The sequence below is a fragment of the Pelodiscus sinensis genome, chromosome 24 (genome assembly GCF_049634645.1).
Source record: "Pelodiscus sinensis isolate JC-2024 chromosome 24, ASM4963464v1, whole genome shotgun sequence".
NCBI classification, from domain to species: domain Eukaryota; kingdom Metazoa; phylum Chordata; order Testudines; family Trionychidae; genus Pelodiscus; species Pelodiscus sinensis.
The window spans coordinates 10,832,017-10,851,313 of record NC_134734.1 but is presented as its reverse complement, the minus strand read 5'-3'; the positions used below and the strand labels follow the sequence as shown (position 1 = coordinate 10,851,313).

The 19,297-nt window shown below is 54.1% G+C and overlaps 1 protein-coding gene and 1 non-coding gene across 5 annotated transcripts; both read right to left on the bottom strand.

Annotated features, from left to right (window-relative positions):
* Positions 1-690: 690 nt before the first annotated feature.
* Positions 691-17,605, bottom strand: LOC102449030 (aurora kinase C). Of its 4 annotated transcripts, XM_075907000.1 has the most exons (10): positions 15,335-15,596; positions 9,047-9,121; positions 6,972-7,023; positions 5,378-5,528; positions 4,118-4,181; positions 3,566-3,757; positions 2,728-2,866; positions 1,849-1,997; positions 1,595-1,769; positions 691-1,240 (listed from the first exon to the last, which is right to left on the bottom strand). In XM_075907000.1, the coding sequence occupies exons 3-10, from the start codon at positions 7,020-7,022 to the stop codon at positions 1,064-1,066; spliced, it is 1,098 nt and encodes a 365-aa protein (XP_075763115.1). In that variant the 5' UTR covers position 7,023; positions 9,047-9,121; positions 15,335-15,596; the 3' UTR covers positions 691-1,063. The 4 variants fall into 4 exon arrangements, with proteins under 4 accessions (XP_075763115.1, XP_006116234.2, XP_075763116.1 ...); XM_006116172.4 differs by lacking the exons at positions 9,047-9,121; positions 15,335-15,596 and adding an exon at positions 16,974-17,605; XM_075907001.1 differs by lacking the exon at positions 9,047-9,121 and having other exon boundaries at positions 15,331-15,596.
* On the bottom strand, positions 16,856-16,984 carry LOC112544664 (U8 small nucleolar RNA). Its single transcript, XR_003088011.1, has one exon. It is a non-coding gene; the product is annotated as a U8 small nucleolar RNA (small nucleolar RNA).
* Positions 17,606-19,297: the final 1,692 nt, after the last annotated feature.

The following is a 19,297-nucleotide window of genomic DNA, read 5'->3' as shown; positions in this document are numbered from 1 at the left end:
GTCCTTTTCTGCCCCTCCCCAACAGGGGGGCAGAAGTGGGTTGCATTAGCCCCATAGGTACAGACCAGACTAGGCCTGTTGGATTCCCCTTACCCTGTGATGAGGCCACTATTGACAGGAAACAGGGTGATCAAGGGCTCCCCGTACTGGGGTGGAAGCAAAGCTCTGCCCCACATCTGTCCCCCAAGCCTAGATTAATGGGGAATCAGGCAACAACGGGCACCAGGGAGAGGTCCTGGGTGCCCCTATGGAGGGCACTGCCCAGCCTGAGTCATGGCATGGCTGCTTCCCAGCAATGGCTGCATTTCAGGGCTGGGGCAGAATGGTGTGAGAGTCTCCCACTCCCATCAACTCAGCTGCCCTGGGGCCAGCTCTGCATGCAAGGGGAGGCACCTTGCTGAGCCCCCAGCCCTGTCCCACAGTGCCTCCTAGTGCCACTCTGGGGCCAGTGCCCTATGCTATCCCCAAGCCCTGTCCATGCCCCAGTGCCAGCCCGAGTAGAGTACAACCCCTGCAAGCAACAGGAGCAGGGGACTGCAGAGTAGGTTGGATAAGGGAAGCAGGGTGCCATAGAAAGCAACATAGGCATGCAGACATAGAAGGAAGGGGATAAAAGGAAGGGGATAAAAGGCTGAGGATGAGGGTTGCTGAACCCCCTGCCCCCCATGTACCTGAAACACAGACAAGGACTCCACAGAAAAATAACTCCAACTTTTATTAGAAAGGAGGGTGCAGCGCCCCCAGACACATTTAAAACAGGCCATTCCAGGGCAGCTCCTGGCCCCGTGGCACAGAGGCAGGAAAAGAGGCAGGCAGGGACTCCCTGACATCCCAAGGGTCGCAAATGGCTGGACAGCCAGGAACGCAGTCAGCAAAAGGGACAACTGGGGAGGGGCCCTGGAGCCAGATCCCTCAAAACTGAGAAACTCTCTGGAGCCATGGTCCTTTACTTTTCGTTCTGAACATGCGTGGCAGCCACCTGCCTTTGGCTGGGACCAGCCGAGAGGGGGACCACTGTGACTGCTCCCCCTTGCAGAAGGGTGATAGATGCTGTGGGGCAGGGCTAGTTGGCAGAGGCGGGAGTAAAGACGGGTGGCAACACCCGCCGAGAGTGGGCCTTCACCCAGGGGTGCTCCAGCACAGCCCGCAGCGGCAGCCGCTCCGCAGGATTGTGACGCAGTAGCTTCGTAATCAGGTCCCGGGAGCCTTCTGACATGAACGGCGGGAACTGCAGATCCACCTGCCGGGGGGCACACAGAATCAGAGAGGCTGACCCAATACACAGCTCAGGGGGAGGGGCGCACAAAGCCAGGATTTTCTCTCTGATGTAGAAACTACAGAAGGACTTTCCTTTGCTCCCACCCGGGTGGGTTTAAAATGTCCTCAGCCCATAGTTAATGACTTGTGCCCATATGCAAGGCAGGACCCCTCACAGCTCGTGCCCCCCCCCCAACAACCAAAGCCCATGGTGTTCCATGAGTTATTCTGCCACATCCTTCCCTCAACCAGTGATGAAATGCAACCACTTCTGGGGCAGGGCAGCTGGTTACACTGGGACTCCTTGTCTGGCAAGGAGATGGGGTAGCGGCCTAACCTTGGTAATACGGCGATATGTCTCCGTGTGGGTGGAGCTCTCAAAGGGTGGGTGTCCTACCAGCAGTTCATAACACAACACCCCGATGCACCAAAGATCCACCTTCTCATCATGAGTCTTGCCCTCAATCATCTCGGGGGGCAAGTAATCCAGTGTGCCACACATGGTCCTCCGCCTGCAGGGGTGGGGAGGAGGTGAGTGCCAAGCTGTGGAATGGACAGGGATCCCCACAGAACCCCCTGGGCAGCTCTCACCTGAGCGAGGGCGCATGCACGGACCAGCCGAAGTCAGCAATCTTTAGTTCGCCTTTGAGGCCCATGAGCAGGTTCTCCGGCTTGATGTCCCGATGTATCACCTTCTTGGCATGACAGTAAATGAGTGCATCCGCCAGCTCCTCCATGAACTGTGGGCAGAGCACAGGCTGTGAGCACGAGGCATGGTGTGCACGGAGTGGGGGGGGGGGGGGAAGAGGAAGAACAGAAATCACCTATTTTCCCTGCTATTGCCCCCTCAAATCCAAACTACGTTGGAGGGGAGAAGAAACACCTTGAAAAGAAGAAAATTCCCACTTATTTCCACATGCTCCCAAGGTCCCTTCTATTTGCCCCCACAAAAAACAGGGGCAAAACTTAAAAATAAATGTTAGTGGAGAAAAAAATATTTTCTGCCATGGGTAGAGCAACTTTCAACAATATTCCCCTTGTCCCACATCACCTCTTAGTGCCTCCCTGGGACAATACAGGCCTCAAGACTGGTCTACTCTCGCCTAGTGCTTGTCCTCAGTAGATAGGTATAGCCTCACCCCTGTTGTACAGATGGGAAAACTGAGGCAACAGAGCAGAAATGTCTTGCAGAAGGGTGCCTATTAGGTCAGAGCAGAGCCAAAAACATAACCCTCACAGCTCCTTCCCCACTCTAACCACTAGGCACCATTCTCCTGCCAGGGAGAGAACCCAAGAGTCCTGACCCTCTGGCAGTGCTGTACCCACTAGATCATGACACCCTCACAGCCAAGGTGGAGATACCGCATGCCAAGCCCATATCTAATGGGGGAGCTGCAGTCCACATGCTCTGAGCTGCAAATGTCATCCCCTGGCCCCTTCTCTCCCAGTGCTGCTCCACCCAGCACTCACTGTGGCTGTCTTCTGCTCATCAAACTGCCGGCACTTCTGCAGCTCCTTGTACAGCTCGCCGCGGGGCGCGTACTCCAGGATCAGGTAGACCCGCTTCTTGTCGTGGAAGTAGTTGTAGAGGCGCAGGATGTTGGGGTGTCTGCAGGCCAAAGGTGCGGGGCAGTCAGTCAGGCCTGAGTATGCAGAAAGCATCCCCTATCTGTGCCCCCATCACCGCCACATTCCCTGCCCCAAAGCGCCCCGTAACTCAGACTGGCCTGCCAGGGAAGAGGGCTCCCTGTTGAGCCTCTGCCCCATAGTGCCCCCTAGGGGCCAGCCCCCAACCCTGTGAGAAGCCAGGAACCCTTTGGATCCTGCAGCATGTCAGCTGCTGGGGGATGACTGGGATCAGGGTCAGATCATGGAGGGGTAGGACAGCTTGGGATGGTGTGTGTGGGGAAGCAACACTGTCACTTGTCATGAGGGGAGCCTCTATGCCTCAGATCCCTCTGCTGGAGAGAGCCCTATAGACACAACCTGAGACATGGGTCACCGGGAGCTGTCATGGGTGGCTGGGGTTGCCCCAGCTGGCCCCTCCCTATCTGGTCTAGTCTATGGCTGCAGAGCTCTGCCTAGGAACCCTCCTCCCCTGAGGGACTGCTGTCCCCCCCTCTTAATCTCCTGGGTCCCTCGCTTCCAGGCTGGGCTTACCCCACCAACCACTCTCAAGGGTCAAGCCTTCAGCCTAGACCACCCTGCCCCATATGAGCTGCAGAAGGCAGGGCTCTGCTCAGCTCCCCAGGGCCCCCTGTGCGCGCCAGCATTTTGAGTTACCCCACCCATGCCCATCCCCACCCACTGGAGATGGGCCTGGATCTCGATCTCCCGCCGCAGCTGGTGCTCCACGCCCTCCTTCTCCATCTGTGACTTGAAGAGCACCTTGAGTGCCACGATGAACTTGGAGTCCCGCTCCCGGGCCAGGTACACATTGCCAAACTTGCCCTTGCCCAGTGGCCGCCCAATCTCAAAGTCGTTGATGGTAAAGACTCTCCTGGAGGTGGCCACAGGGAGACACAGAACAAGGGATGCTAAGGGTCTTCTGGAACAGCAGGTGGCTCCACCCCTCTCTTCACTCCAAATTTTCTCTCCCAGCCCCACTCCTCTCCTAGGGGATTTGGGGCAGCCAGGCCCTATCTCCACCCTGGGACAACCCTCCCCATCCTGGGACAGCCTTCCCCCCAGATTCCCTTCCCACCTCACCCCAGAGGTCCTCTCAGATCCCCACTCCCCTCCTGGGGCAGCCCTGTCGCCAGAATGCAGTTGCCCCCAATCCTCCCCCATCCCTCGCAGCCCTCCCACCAAGGCCTGCTCACCCCAGATCCTCCCCTTCCTGGCCAGCACAAGTACTCACTGGGGAGTGGGCTGAGCACTCTGGGCACCGGAATTGGGTTCGGCAAGCACCCTGCCTGCGATGGCTGCAGAGAGGGAGAGAGTGTCACAGGCTAGCACTCTCTGTTGCTTTAGGTCCCCCAATTCCCAAAGACAGGTCCCAGCAGGCAGCCTAGATGTTACAGGTGCCCGCAGTTCCCAGCTGAGCTAGATGCCATCCCAGCCCCATACACCAACACCCTGGGCAAGCTGTTTTCATGGTTAACCACTTTCCCCGGCACAGCTGGCTGCAGCTCCCAGCCTCATCTGCCGGGTTAAGCTTTGAGGAGCCAGGGCCTATTTGAAATCATGGGAAGGTGGGCGGGCAAAGCCCGCCCACGTTCTAAAAGCCCCTCCCCAACCTTATGGGAGGGACACTGAACCCATGTTCAACTGAATCCGGGGGACAAACAATGACAACAGGGTCAAGGAGTGTGGGTCACAGGTTTTGAGGAGCCAGGGAGGCAGGCCAGCCAGATCTCAGAAAGCAGGGACTGTGCCATGGAGCTGGAGTCCCCCAGCAGGAGGCCCTGGTGGTGCTGGGGTAAAGGGCATACATGATTCTCAAAGGCAGAGGGCAGCCCCAGTCTCTGCCACTGCAGGTGTGTGTGTGTGGGTGGGGAGGGGAGGGGTCAAAAGGATGCTGGAGAAGGGGGAAGAGAAGAGACATAGAATCAACTTGAGGGTCAGAGCAGGCGCTGGATAGCAGGGCCATCAGGGCAGGGGAGGCGTGTCAAGGTGGAGGCATGGAAGGACTTGCCTGGGAAGAAAATCCCAGGTCTAACCAAGTGGGAAGCAGGTATCAGACACATTTGCATTGGAGATTAAACCCCAGTGTTTCCAGTGGAAGGAGCTATGCAGGAAGTGGGGGGCTGGGCCAGTGTTGAGGACTCAGATCCAGTCAGGAAGTGGGTTTGGAAGACACTTTAGCCAAACCTAACTACCTGCCTCCATCCAGGGGAAGATTCTCTGGCCTGGGCAAACAAGGAGGTCAGACTGGCTAATCTAATGGGCTTATCTGGCCTCCAAGTGCTGTGTCAGAAATCCCTTTGATGTTTGTCCAGTCCCGAGCTCCTAGACCTCAGGAACATCTGCCCTGCCCTTCTGTGTAACTAAGTTGCTCACCCCAGAACCTCCCCATCCTGCTGGCCGAGCTAGAGCAGATCTGTTCAAAACACAGCCCACGTGGATTACAGCCCACGTGGATTGAAGCCTCTTTGCCCCCCAGTCTGCCCCTCCTTACCTGGCTTCTGGATGCTAGGAGGCTTCAGGATGATTTTATTGGTGCTGGCCATGGCTCTCTGCGCCAGCAGCAACTCAGAGGGGGTGCCGATGGCCATGTAGGGATCTTTCCGTGGGACTCGCTGGGGGCCCACCCCACTTAGCACCCCATGCTACGGGGAGAGAGAGAGAGAACAACCAAAGGTCAGAGATGGGCACCAGAGACTGGACTGGGTCTGAGACACAGCCCAGCTGCCCCAGCTTTGAATACCAGCTGTGGTGCCTGGGAAGGTACAAGATCTGGGGCAAACTCCCCCACCCCAGGTCCCACCCCTGCTCTACCTCCACTTCACCCCTTCCCTCAAAGCTTGCCCCAGCTCCAGAGCCACCCTACCCTCTCCTGCTCTGCCCCCACTGCACCACTTCCCTGAGACACACAACCTAAGGAATTATTGGGGGGCCATGCATGGGGCAGCAGCAGGGGTCAGGCCCCCACATTCACCACACTGGCTGGAACTGCATGAAGTAGAGTGATCCCAGTAGCCTACTCTGCTTCCAGTAGCTCCCACCACCGTGATGAGTGCAGGGGGCCCTATCCCCTGCTGCTGCCCCATTCTAGCCCCCCCCCCCCCAGTAATACTCCAGGTTGCCCTGGGCTCCATGGGTCCTGCCCATAAGATAGTTGAGGCAGCTTCCACGGGGTCTCCTAAAGCATCCTATAGATGGGACAGCTCTGGTGGTGAGAGGCATGGCAGCCAGCAGCTCCCAGGGCCATGCCATGGGCAGCCAGCTGTCCCCATAGATCCAAAGGCCAAAGGGAGCAGCAGGATCATCTCCTCTGCTAACAGCCTCAAAAGAAATACTAGAACAGATGTTAGAAATCTAGCCAATCTTGATTGGGAAATTGTTAGCAATGGAGAATCCCCTATGCCCCTCACTCAAGCATTAAAAACATACACCGTTTCCAGTCTAGTCAATTTGTCTAGTTCCAACTCCCAGCTGTTGGATCACGTCACACACACCATTTGCTTGTGCCCAGTTTATTAGATCACTCGGAATCACAGATTTGTTAGCTCTGCCTTCTCCTACTAAATCAAACTCCTGGTGTCTCTCACTTCCAGGCTGGTTTTCTAACCCTTGAATTGTTCTCATCTCTTCTGAGCCCTCTCAAATTAGTCCATATCCTTCTGGGATTGGGGGCACCAGACCTGGACCCAGAATCCCAGTGGTGGATGCACCAGCCTGTGGTGGCTGGCCACCAACCCTGTACTGTGGGCACTGAGCAGGGACTTCACTTTGGCTCTGGTGTAGGGGGGCACCTGATCTTGGGCAAGGGAGTCCATGTGGTACTCCAATCTAGTAAGGAAGATACAGGGTTCCACATGGTAGCTGGATGGGGGAACCTCGATCTCAGGCAGGAGGGGGCCCAGGACACCATACAGCATTCAGCCAGGAGACCCTGATGTCAGCCAGTGGGAGAGTGTTTATATAGTACCCGGGGGCCTTGATCTCAGATGAGGGAAGGGAGTCTCTGATTTCTGACGGGGGGGACAGGCTTTCGCACAATGCCTAGCATGACAGAATCCCTCCTCCCAGGGCCTGCACGCTTGGCTTACCTTTGCCAGGCTGATGCCAGCGCAAGGGGTCACATTCTCCTTATAGGCCATTCTGTGGGGAGAAGCAGGTATGTTACAACTAGCCAACATCCACACTGTGTCCACTCCAGGCTGCCTGGATCAGGGGATCCCACAGAGCACAAGATTCCCTGCTTTACAGAAGAGATCAAAGTGATTCAGTGATGGAGCCAGGGTCATACAGGAACTGGGAGCCCAGGGCCAACCCAGTAGTCTAACCGTTAGCTCTGCCTTCTCCTACTAAATCAAACTCCTGGTGTCTCTCACTTCCAGGCTGGTTTTCTAACCCTTGAATTGTTCTCATCTCTTCTCTGAGCCCTCTCAAATTAGTCCATATCCTTCTGGGATTGGGGGCACCAGACCTGGACCCAGAATCCCAGTTGTGGATGCACCAGGACCAAATCTAGAAGGAAAATGACCTCTCTGTGTCCACTCAAGATGCCCCCGTTTAATGATCATGTTTGCTCATGTCCAGTTTATACCCTCCTCTCCCCCCACCCCCCAATATTTCTCCAACTCTCTGCTTCCCAAGAGGAACTCCCCGGCCCTGTACAGCTCGCCTGCATTTGCAGATGGCTACATTTAGCCTTATCAAAGCATGTATTTTGCATGCGCTCAGGTTCACCAAAGCGATCCAGAGTCCCTTGTGACCCAGACTGAGTTATTTACCATGCTCCTGTTAAGGACATTTAACTGTTTTCTTCCAGGCCATGTTAAATACAGGGATGCAAAAGCCTGTTTATTTGGTTAACCAGTTAAATATGGTGTTTAACTGGTTACCCGATTAAAGGGAGGGCAGCCAGATGGGCTGGTGCTGCCTCTGCCACCGCAAGCAGCAGTTGTTCCACACAACCGCAGCAGCTCCCACCCAGTTAACTGGAACTGGCAAGTATTATCCGTTACAGGTGATGCTTGTCGGTTAACCTTTCACATCCCCAGTTAAACACTTGGTCAAGAACTGATCTCTGCGGGACCCTGCTGGAAACAGATCTGCTGTTTGAATCAGCAGCCCCAGCTCACCCAGGGGACCTGACGCACAAACAATTGCTTCTGGAGAAGCGATTTGGGGAGGACAAGCAGATAAACAATACTTTATGATGAAGGCTGGAAAGCCAATTTCTTCCCCCAAATAAGCATGTCCAGCTCTCCTAGGTCCACACCAACCTGGACTTTGCAAGAGGTTTCTGTGGAGGACCCAGAAATGCAGACTGGAGATCAAACAACTCTGAAGGGGACCTTTAACACAGACGACTTTTCTACCAGCTGTTGGAGTGACACAGCCTGTTCTCCCAGGCTACGTCTACACTGGCCCCTTCTTCGGAAGGGGCATGGTAATTTTGAACTTGGGAATAGGGAAATCCGCGGGGGATTTTAATATCCCCCGCGGGATTTAAATAAACATGGCCGCCGCTTTTTTTCCGGCTTGGGGAAAAGCCAGAAAAAAGCGTCTAGACTGGCACGATCCTCCGGAATAAAGCCCTTTTCCGGAGGATCTCTTATTCCTATTTTCAAGTTCAAAATTAGCATGCCCCTTCTGAAGAAGGGGCCAGTGTAGACGTAGCCCCAGGGTGCAAAGAGCTAAGGGAAGATCTGAATTTAAAGCCCCTCCCACCCATTCCTATGAACCCCCCTTCCCCCTGCACAAGCCAGCTTTAAGAATGAACAGAGCAGGCAGTGACTGTGTATTGGTTCTGACTTCAGACTTGTCAAGGATTTAGTGTCTCCCAGCTGAACCTAGGAAATGCAGTTCTGACTGCCCCTGTAACATCTACAGCTGCACAATCACATGCTACATTTGCCATAGGACCCCAGCCTCAGTCAGCACCCTGTATGGATGGTGCTCGTGCAAGGAGCCTGTCTCCTCCTCTAATAAGCGGCCACCTGGCTTGTTCCCGGTCACCTCTTCTAACCCTGTGCTAAAGTTGTGACGCCCCGTCTCCTGCCAGCGTTTGGCCCTCTGAGAGCAGAGCACTTCCCATGCTCTGATCTCACTGGGCCAGCCTTGCCAGCCAAGGGCTCCCTCTGCCCTTGTTTGGTGTGCATGCAGCACAGCTTACCATGACACCAGCAGCAAATCAGGCCCTGGGGGCTCATTTTGGACAACCAGGTAGGAAGACTTATTTAACAGCCACCTAGGAAAAATGTGTTGTAATTGACTTGGCCAGTGTCTCCTGGAAACTCAGTGACAGAGGCTAAGGCCAGAATCCAGCTCTTTAGAAGAGCATCAATCAACTGCCTTCACCATGAGACCATCCTTCCTGCCTCGTTGACCACACCCCCTTCCAAGCTCTGTCACACAAGAGGCAGGGATATCAGTCACCTTCCCTGCACCACTCCAATTCATGCTCACAGCCGGCCCATCTTGTGCACCTACTGAGCCAGGGGTTCTGTGGAATAACTAGTATACAATAAAGCAATTAAAACTCGGTTTTCCCAAGAACAGCAAAAGCCATGTCCCTAACATCACAGTTGTGTCACCAACAAATTTAAAGTGTCTGTTCCAAAGCTGGGCGGCGCTAGAGCAGCTCATAAAAAGAATGGGGAAAATGCTATAACTTTTCCTATTCTCAGAAACAGCTGGACCATTTTGGCTGAAGTTTGCTCCTAAAAGTCAGCCTGAGCTGGACCCAGGCTGGACAATTTCTGTGCAAATGGTTACATTTTGCCAAAAGTTATAATTTCAAAAGATTATTGATATTTATTTTGAAGCATTTCCTCCCCAGTGTTTACATATTTAAATCCCAGCTGTGCAAATTGGGGAGAAAATGCTTAAAAACTAGGGATGTTAAGGACTAGTCGCTTCCCCCCCTTGCTGCCTCTATCTGATAGGGCAGTGGTCTTCAACCTTTTTACACCCAAGATCACTTTTTAAATGTCAGGACAAGCCAAGATCTACTCCATCTCTTCCCCAAGACCCCACCCCTTCCCTGAGGCCCCACCCTCTGTGTTCCCCTTCTCTCCCATCACTTGCTGTCCCCAGCCTTTACTCACACTGGGTTGAGATAGGATGTGTGGGCTCTGGGATACGAATGAGGGATATGGGTGTGGGAAGGGGTGAGAGGTGCAAGCTCTGGGAAGAAATTTGGGTGCAGGTGGAGGACAAGGGGATGCTGGCTCAGGGAGGGGACTCCAGGCTGGGGAGTGGTGGGGTCAGGTGGAGGGTTTGGGGTGCTGGAGTTTGGGCTGGGGTGCATGAGGGGCTCAGGGCAGGGAGTATGATGGGCTCAGGACACAGATTTGCAGCACGTGGATGGTGCAGGAGTGTCGTGGTAGAAGACAGGATGTAGGGGTGCAGGAGTTTGGGGATGAGAGGCTCAGGACAGGGGGTTCCAGTGTATGATAGGCTCAGGTTTGGGGTGGTTTGGGGTTGGGGGTGTGTGTAGGAGTGTTATGATGCTGCGGCCAGATGGGGGCTTGATCCCAACTGGGGGCTTGTTGGCCAGGCTTCATTTTAAATAAAATATGTCAAACAAAATGTTTCAGCATTGTCTTTATTTATGAAAGGGGCACGGAACCTGTTTTGAGTCAGGGATCACTGACCCACAGAAAAGTCAGTTGGGGCCACACAAGTGAGATGCAAAAACACACCTCCCCAAAACCCCCCAAGCCTCACTAATGTGGCCCCAACTGAGACACCTCACTCCCCTGGCACTCCAGCCCCAGGCCAGATTAACTCTTCTGAGTTCCAGGGTTAGTGGAATTTGTGGGCCCTTCTACAATCTGAGGTGGGGTCAAAAATGAGGGATCCACTGTGCGGGACAGGGCTGCCAGTGAGTAGGATAAGGATGGGGGTGCAGAATCTGGGTGGAAAATAGGGTACAGGAGCAAGCTGGAGGTAGGTATCTGGCCAGGAGAGAGGGGGCAAGAGCAGGTTGCTGGTGGGGGGGTCTAGCTAGGGGGCAGAGGCAAGGGGTTAGTGGGGGTTTGGGCAGGGTGCAGGGGAGTCTGGCCAGGAGTCAGGGTGCTGGTGGTGGCTGGGGCATGGGTCAGGTGCTAGTGGGGGGGTCTGGCCAGAGGGAGGGGACAGGGACAGTTCGGGCCAGTACCTGGGGATCCTGCAGCTGCATGCCAGGTCTGGGTCTCAGAAAATTACAGACCCAGCTTTTCAGGAAGTGTGCTGGCTATTTGCGGGGGAGGGGGGGGGAGAGAGAGCAGCCCACATGCCTCCTGAGGCCCCGAACCTGGTGCGCTGGCACTACCTCTGTTGTCACTGGAGGTAGCATCAGCAGGGGCTGCTTCTTGGGGGCCTTGCTCCCCGATCGCTATTGACTGGTTGGAGACCACAGTGATAGAGGCTGCAAAGGAGGCGGGGGTGGGGGGGAGTGGAGGGGTACTTCAAAGTGGCAGCACTGCTTGGAGCCTGGAGTCAGCTGTGAACTCCCAGCTGACCCCGGGCTCCGTGCAGTGCTGCCCCTTTAAAACGCTGCTGCGGTGTTTCAAAGGGGGCAGCACTGCCCTATCAACTAATTGAATAGTCGATGCAAAAATGCATCGACTATTTGATTAGTCTATTACACGATACTTAACATCCTTAATAAAATCCAGTTTTAAAAGTTTGCCAGTTTAATGTTAAAATTAATTAGTTAACTGGCTGCGCTGGGGGTTCCTGGGGCCAAGCGCGACCACCTGTTAACTGCTTACCCTGCAAGGGTGATGCTTACTGGGTAACCAGTTGTGACGTAGTGGGGGTACTTGCTGGGCTGTGGTGACCCCTGCTGTCTGGAGCAAGACCCAGCAGGGAAAACCTCACTAGGCAGAGATAATGCCAAACTTGTTGAACCAGTGGCCAGACACCCCCCATGGAGAGGAACAAAGGAAGGTGGAATGCTGCCCTGGCTGGGGGGCAGGGCTTGGAGAGGGTTAGTTAGTTCCTATCTGGAAGGCAGGGAATAAGGAGCTGGGGAGGGGGCTGGGACTCCCCTATCTCAAGGGGGGGCACTGAGGCCTCTTAGCCCCAGTTCCTGTAACCAGATTACATCTGTGCTGCGCTGTGCTGGAGGAGCAATAAACCACCCTCAATTCCACTGGCTGGTGCAGTCTGTTTGTGCCATTTCGGGGTGCAGGAGACGGGGAACCCCCAACGCGCCGTCACACCAGTTAACCCTTAATATCTTTATAGCTCTACTGTAAAACATCTATTTTCCTTTCCATTTTCAATTTTCAGTTGTGGGAAATTGGCAGGCATCAGACCATGAGTTAATGACTAGAGTTGACAGACTGAAAAAGTGAAAGCTATGTAATCATTAACCCACAAACAGCCATATGTCTATATCTCATGTCAAAATACACAAAGTGAAGACCCCCTTAAATTAAACTGTTTGCAAGCAGCATTTTTCTTACTTTGCCTGTCCATTTTGATTATTACACATGGAAGTATTTATCACCAGTTCGCACATGCAGTGAAATTGACCTTCACCCATAAAAACCTAACCTGTCCAAGTCTAGTTAACAGAAACAGGACATCTCAAAACGTTTGGATCCTGCTCACTTTTTCACTTACAGTAAAAAAAAATCTCCTCTGCATAACAAACGCTGATAGGCAGCTTTCCTCACAGAACTGCCAGCTCTCTATGCACGCTGGCTCCTGCCTATCCGCTCCCCCCCCCCCCCCCCGCCGCCAATGCTGCTGCCTCTGACACAGACGCAGCAATGCAGGGCGGGAGGAGGAAGCCCATGTAACCATGAACATTACCGGATGAGCCCAGGCTCATTGGTTAACATCGTACACATATACACTATCACATCCCTAACCAATTCTCTCTTTTCTTTAAATAAAGTTTTAAGTTAATAAGATTTGGCTCTAAGCATGTATTTTGGGTAAGATCTAAGTTAAATATTGATTTGAGGGTGCAGCTAGTCCTTTGAGATCAGAATATTTTCTTGTTTATGATGAACTGAGATTTTCAGTAATTGTCATCCTATTTGACCTGGATACTTTAAGGGAATTGAGTTGTTTGGACATCCAAGTAACCAGTGACATAAAACAGAAGCTGTTTTGCGCTGACTCTGGAAATTTCAATATTAAAATATCTAGCACTGCCCCATTCGATTTGTAGTTCACGCAAACTGAGTGACCTCAGCTGGCTCCCACAGGGATCACGGTTACAAACCGGTTAACTGTTTGCAGGGCAGCTGGGACTGAAGTCCCACCTACCAGGGATGGCAGGGGCTGCTCCAGGCCAGCCTGCCCCCCATGGATAGGACTAAGGCCACTTCTGTCATGGCCCCGCCTACCTGCTGTGGCCAGAGCCTGCCTTCCATGGCCCTGGTCCTACCTGCCTACCCAATGCAGCCATGGCCGGGATCCACCAGCTGGCCCAACATGAAGGTTGCCAAAGTCATGTCTGCCTGTTGCACAGCTGGGCCTAGGGATGTAAAATCCCCTTTAATTGGTTAATTAGCCCTTCCTGTGGGGTATCCAAGCCAACTGCAGACAGAACAGCCCCAACCCAAAGCAAGCGCCCTGTGGGGCTGGAGCAACCCCCTGTGGGAACTGCACTATCTGTTAACAGGTTAGGGGTAATTAGAACCAGTAACACTTTCCCAGCTCTTCTGTTGCCCCAACATGTTTGAGTAGTTGAGGATATGCCAGCTGGCCTAAGGCAGCTGGGGCTGCTTTGGCCTGGCACACCTGGTCATCCAACGGGGTTTGGACAAGGTCTGGTTAATTTTACATCCTAGCTCCAACGTGGAGAGGAAGAAAAGACAAAGACCCCTACACTGGGGAGAAAGATGGGAACCTAAGCCCTTGGTATGGTGTGGAGAATGGAAATACTTATGGAGAGAGTTACAGGAAATCCCAGACAGAGGTGTAACAGGAGAGGACACACAGGGAGCAGGGGATAGCGAGGGTTGCAAGGCATCCTGGAGTGCAAGGTGCTGGGCCACACACCCCAACAGGTATTGTGCCAGCACTTTGAGATCTCAGCTGAGATTATGGCCCCACAGCATTGGTTACAGCAGATGTGCCCTGGGAAACATTATATGAACAGAGGATAGGAGGGAGAAATCAAGGCATGGGGGAGGAGAAGGTGCTAAAGATCACCCAATGAGCCAGGAATAGATCCCAAGAGCCCTGACCACCTCCTCCTCCTCCTCCACTATCTTCTAGCCACTAGCCCATGCTGGCACAGCAGCTCCCATGGTTCCATCCTAGCAAGACCCATTGCTTCCCGCTCCACCAGCCTGCTGAATTAGACACCATGGGGAGCAAAGCACAGCTAGAGGCCTGTCTGCCCAGGCCCCACCTCACTCCTCCACCCCCTGACAATCAGGGCCCAGACCGCCCAATGGGAGAACAATGTCTACTTTGTCCATCAGAAAACAGGTTTGAAACCCTGAAAGTAAGCAACCAAGCCACCTGCTACGTCAAGTGGCATGCTAGCGAGAACTGGACATGGACAGGCTACAAGAGCAGATGCATTTGGGCTGCTTGAAAGCAGGGCTCAGTCTGTGACCGGGGCAGGACAAGGGTGCCCCCCAGTGGGCAGAGGGATGTGCCATGCACCCCAAGAAAAGCCAAGTAATAATCCCACACCTGGCAGACCTGTCCACTTACATATTTTTTGATTGCTTCCTATTAAAGTTAATGGCCCATTCACCAGCTGATTCAATTGGTTAGTCCATGGAGTGTCTTGGTGCAGCCCAGCCCCCAAGCCAGGCCCACTCCACAAACTCTGCCCTAATCAATAACCTCCATACTGGGCTGCCACTCGCACCCAACCCAACCCCTCAGCTGCCTGAGCCCACCGCAGCACTCGAACTCAAGCCTCACTCCCATCACCATTCTCAGGATCTGCCTCCTATGACTCATCCCACTCTCAGGTTCACACCCCTAGCCTCAACTCATATCCTAGACCCCTACTCCCCACACATCAGTTAACATTCAGTCCCCTGATACTAGCCACACTCCACCTGGCTCAAAGACTCCCTACCATGTCCCAGGGTGACCCTCAGCCCCACATCCACCATATGCCCCCATGTCCAGCAGTCCAGCCCCATAAGCCTCCTCTCCCAAGCCCATAACCTAATAACTCCTCGTTGCTGCAGTAAGCCCATAATCCCCAGAGCACCCTACCATAACTCCCGGGACCCCTAGCCCCCATAAACCTCTCAAGAACCACTCCCCCCACCCCCCCCACTCATCACCCCGCGCCTCCCCAACCCCCCACACTATAACCCCCCGCTGCCCCAGCCCCCAATAGCACCCCTCCCCCACTTCCTCCTGCTCCGCCCATATCCCCCCTCCCATTCCCTTGGCTCTCCCGCCCCCACAAGCTCCGCTTCTCTCCACGCCATAATCCCAAACCGCGGTGCCCCTCCCCCCACAATTCCCCGGTACCTGCCTCGGGCCGCGCGCTCAACCCGCTCCACCGCCGCGCCGGCCTCTGCTGCTCCCGACCGGCCACGCGTTGGGGGGGGGGAGGAAAGAGCACCGACCAATCACTCAGGCCGGACAAGCCACGCCCCCTGCGACATGGCCAATCACGGCCCTGGGCTCGCGATTCAAAATCTCTTCTTGGTAGCCAACTGGCCGGGATGCGAGTGTGTCCACCCCCGCTCCGTCATTGTCCGCTACGATCCGCCATTGGCCGTCGCACCCAGCCGCCCCCGCCCCTTCCACTCCACTATTGGCCGCTGCGACGCCCTTCCTCCACTCTCCGATTACGCTTCTTTATAGGTTTTCACAGCCCTCTCGCTCCTTCGCGATTGGCTGCCTGGTTCCTTGGCCAATCCCCAGCCAACTCAACGGCCTTGGGGCGGGAATTCGGGAGTTAGGACGCCTCGCTCCGATTGGCTGCCACGATGAGCGTCTGTTTTCATGTCACTAGGGTGCGGTTGGGTCTAGCGCCGGCTTCTTTAGCGTTTCAAACGAACGGGAGGGGGCAAGCCCTGTCAATCACTGCGGGCCGCGGCCAATCAGAGAGGCGGGTGAGGGAGGTGGGGTTCTGCTGGGAACACGGGGGTATCGCCCAGCCAATCTCGGAGGGAGAGGGGATACAATGGAGGGAAGGACACGGAGGAGGAGGAGGAGGAGGCAGCTGCCCCTCCTCCGACCAATCACAGGATAGAACCGGTGCAAAGCCCATCTAATCAGAAGGGGAAAGAGCCAATCACGATGAAGCGAGTGGGCTGGTCCAGCTAATAACAAGGAAGAGCTGCTGCCTCGCCCGGCCAATAAGAGCAGCCCCGAGGCTCCCACCCCACTGGTGCCCCTTATCTTGGCACCACATCCAGTGGCGAGGAGTCCCACCAGTGAACTGTACGCTTCTTTTTCTCCGGGTGTAACGTTACAATTTTTGCACTAGGACAGACAGAATACCCCGGTCATTGCTAAGGGATCGATTTTGATTGTAAGGTTACAACACTGTCTTCCACTATTTCAAAGATTGTGACTGTAACGTTACAATGTTGTTCCCCACTCTCGCAAGGAGCTTGTACGTAACATTACAATGTTACTCCCCGTTATGGAACTGCAAGGAATTGATCGTTGCTGCCACTTTGTTGCTCTGTTCCATGCTTACTACAGCAGAAGAATAAATTGTGACTGTAATATAGACTGAGACTGTAACATTACAACCTCTCTTGCTATTGTAAAGTAGTAGACTGTGACCATTGCTGCTCTCTGCCACCACGATATTAGGGTAACACTGTAGTGCTGCACCTCGCTTTTGCAGAACTCACGGCGAGTAGAACACCACGACCGTAACAAAATTATCTATTTTAATCACTTAATACAACAAATACTTTATGTACCAAACCTTTTGTTTTTACAACATTATTAAAAACGAGCACTACAGCCAAACACGCTCAGAGGACCCACAAAACAGTCCCCGTCACAGCATCAACGGAAGCCGCCGGGGAAACTCAGAAAGGAGCGGGCTACGGCGTTGCAGACCGTGGCCGCGGAGACTCTAATCATGTCTCATACGCTCTCCAATCATCATAGACTGCCCCCCGGCGGGGGAACAGGTAAGGATGTACCTTACTGACGATACTGATGCTTTACCGCCGCCGGGACCCAATGTCCAGCCATAATGAAAACAGTCACGGTGAGGCGCGTGCTTCCACTCCCGCATCCGGGAGAAAGTCCTCCATATGCTCGCTCCTCCTACTCCTTCGCCCTGTACGGCTCCGGAGAGATCCTCAAACAGCCACCGGATGCGCCCTATGGGCCCCAGTGGCTTTCTTCCCGCCATTCCCCGCGGCGCCTATTTGCATAGGCCCACACAAAGAGTGACTGTATTTCCCCAGAAAGAGGCGAATGCGATTTTTCATATCAGCGGCGCCAGGGCTGGGACCATAGCTCCCAGAAAAGACAGGCCAGCTGATTTGCAGCTGATAGCTGTGAGAACTGACACCCCATCTCTTGTACTTCTGCAGGGGAAAGGGCATGGCTTTACACCCCCCACTTTCTCCATGGGGCTCCTGCACACCCCCCACAGCTTCCCTCACAATCAGGGCCAGCCAGCCTCTTTGCTAAGGGTGGGATAGTTAAGCCCCATCACACTCATGTCACACAGAGACATGAACCTGGCAGTGGTGTCTGCCACAGGGATGCTTGGGACTTCACAAGGGCAGCAGAGCAAGTCAGGCCCCATCACACTGGGCACTGCTAGACCCCTCTGGGACTGAGACCTGTGAGGCGCTGCCCGGATTCTCTGGCTGAAATTTGAGCCTTCGGCTACGTCTAGATTGCATCCCTTTTTCGTAAAAGGTATGCAAATTAGACACATCGCAATTGCTAATGAAGCGGGGATTTAAATCTCCCCCACTTCATTAGAATAAAAATGGCTGCCGCTTTTTTTCGGCACGGAGCTTTGCCGGAAAAAAGCACCAGTCTAGACGCAGATCTTTCAGAAAATAAAGCCTTTTCTGAAAGATCCCTTATTTTAAGAGGGATGGGGAGATTTAAATCCCCACTTCATTAGCAATTGCGATACGTCTAATTTGCATCCCTTTTACGAAAAAGGGATGCAATCTAGACGTAGCCTTCTTGTGCCAGGTGCTGCACAGACCCCCACCTGAGATTGGGACCTGTTGTGACAAGCACTGCCCAGACACCCCCCCCCCCACACACACCCACCCTGACTGAAACTGGGGCCTATTCATGCCAGTGTGTCCAAATCCCACCCCAGCTGAGATCAGGGCTATTCCTCTTTGTGTGTAAGGGGTGTTAGAGCCACCGACGGGGATTGGAGCCTGTTGCTCAGAGCTAATGGGCACCCATGCTGAGTAAACGCTGCAGTAATGACTGTGCCCTTAGCCCCAGCGACCCACTGCCCCTGTGCCAGCCAAGAGGTGGGAATTCACCTCTTTCCCTTCGGCTGCGTCTACACTGGCATGATTTTGCACAAATACTTTTAACAGAAAAGTTTTTCCATTAAAAGTATTTGCGCAAGAGAGCGTCTATACTGGCATGTGCCTTTGCGCAAAAGATTTGCTTTTGCGCAAAAGCATCTGTGCCAGTGTAGATGCTCTCTTGCACAAGAACACTCACGCAAGAGGACTTATCCCTGAGCGGGAGCGTCAGAGTATTTGCGCAAGAAGCACTAATGTTCTACTGTATGAAATCAGTGCTTCTTGCGCACAGTAGAACATCAGTATTCTTGAGCAAATACTTGCGTATTTACTCTACAATACCAGTGTAGACAGGCGGCAAGACAGGCGGTAGACAGGTGCCAATGTAGACACAGACTTCCAGTGCTTTTCATCCCAAAGCTCCCAATGCCTGGGAACTCCCCCAACCCTAAGCAGCCCCGCACGGCCCACATCTATGAGCTGGGAAAACAGATCAGACAGGGATAGAACATATAGTGTTGGAAGTGGATGGCTGAAAAAGAGGGCATGGGGGGATGGATGGGAAGGAAGGACAGAGGGGCAGACAGGCATGGGGAATTCTGCAATGGCTAGGCTCCCTAACAGCTGGAGTGGCAAGGCCATGGACTTTCCAATTCCTGAATCTTGTTCGCACCCCTGCACCTCGCCCTCTGCCCCAGTCCCACCCAAGCCTGCATCCCTAGCCAGAGCCCTTACACCCTGACCCTCTGTCCCTGCCTGAGCCCCTCAACCCCACCCATACTCCAGAGCCCTTACACCCTGACCCTCTGTCCCAGCCTGAGCCCAACCTCACCCATACTCCAGAGCCCTTACACCCTGACCCTCTGTCCCAGCCTGAGCCCCTCAACTCCACCCATACTCCAGAGCCCACACTCACAGCCAGAGCCCTCACACTTCTGCACCCTAATCCTCTTCCCCAGTCTGACCCCCTCCTGTACTCAGAACCTGTTAGTCTCACCCCCATCACA

What these genes read in the sequence shown, in the direction of transcription:
- LOC102449030 (XM_006116172.4), bottom strand. Translation starts at nt 17,188, where the DNA reads ATGGCGGGAAGAAAGCCACTGGGGCCCATAGGGCGCATCCGGTGGCTG. An exon ending in TCCTAGCATCCAGAAGCCAG is followed by an intron (nt 4,182 to 5,377) that starts GTAAGGAGGGGC and finishes CCCTCTCTGCAG; the next exon opens with CCATCGCAGGCAGGGTGCTT. An exon ending in AGTGCTCAGCCCACTCCCCA is followed by an intron (nt 3,758 to 4,117) that starts GTGAGTACTTGT and finishes GGCCACCTCCAG; the next exon opens with GAGAGTCTTTACCATCAACG.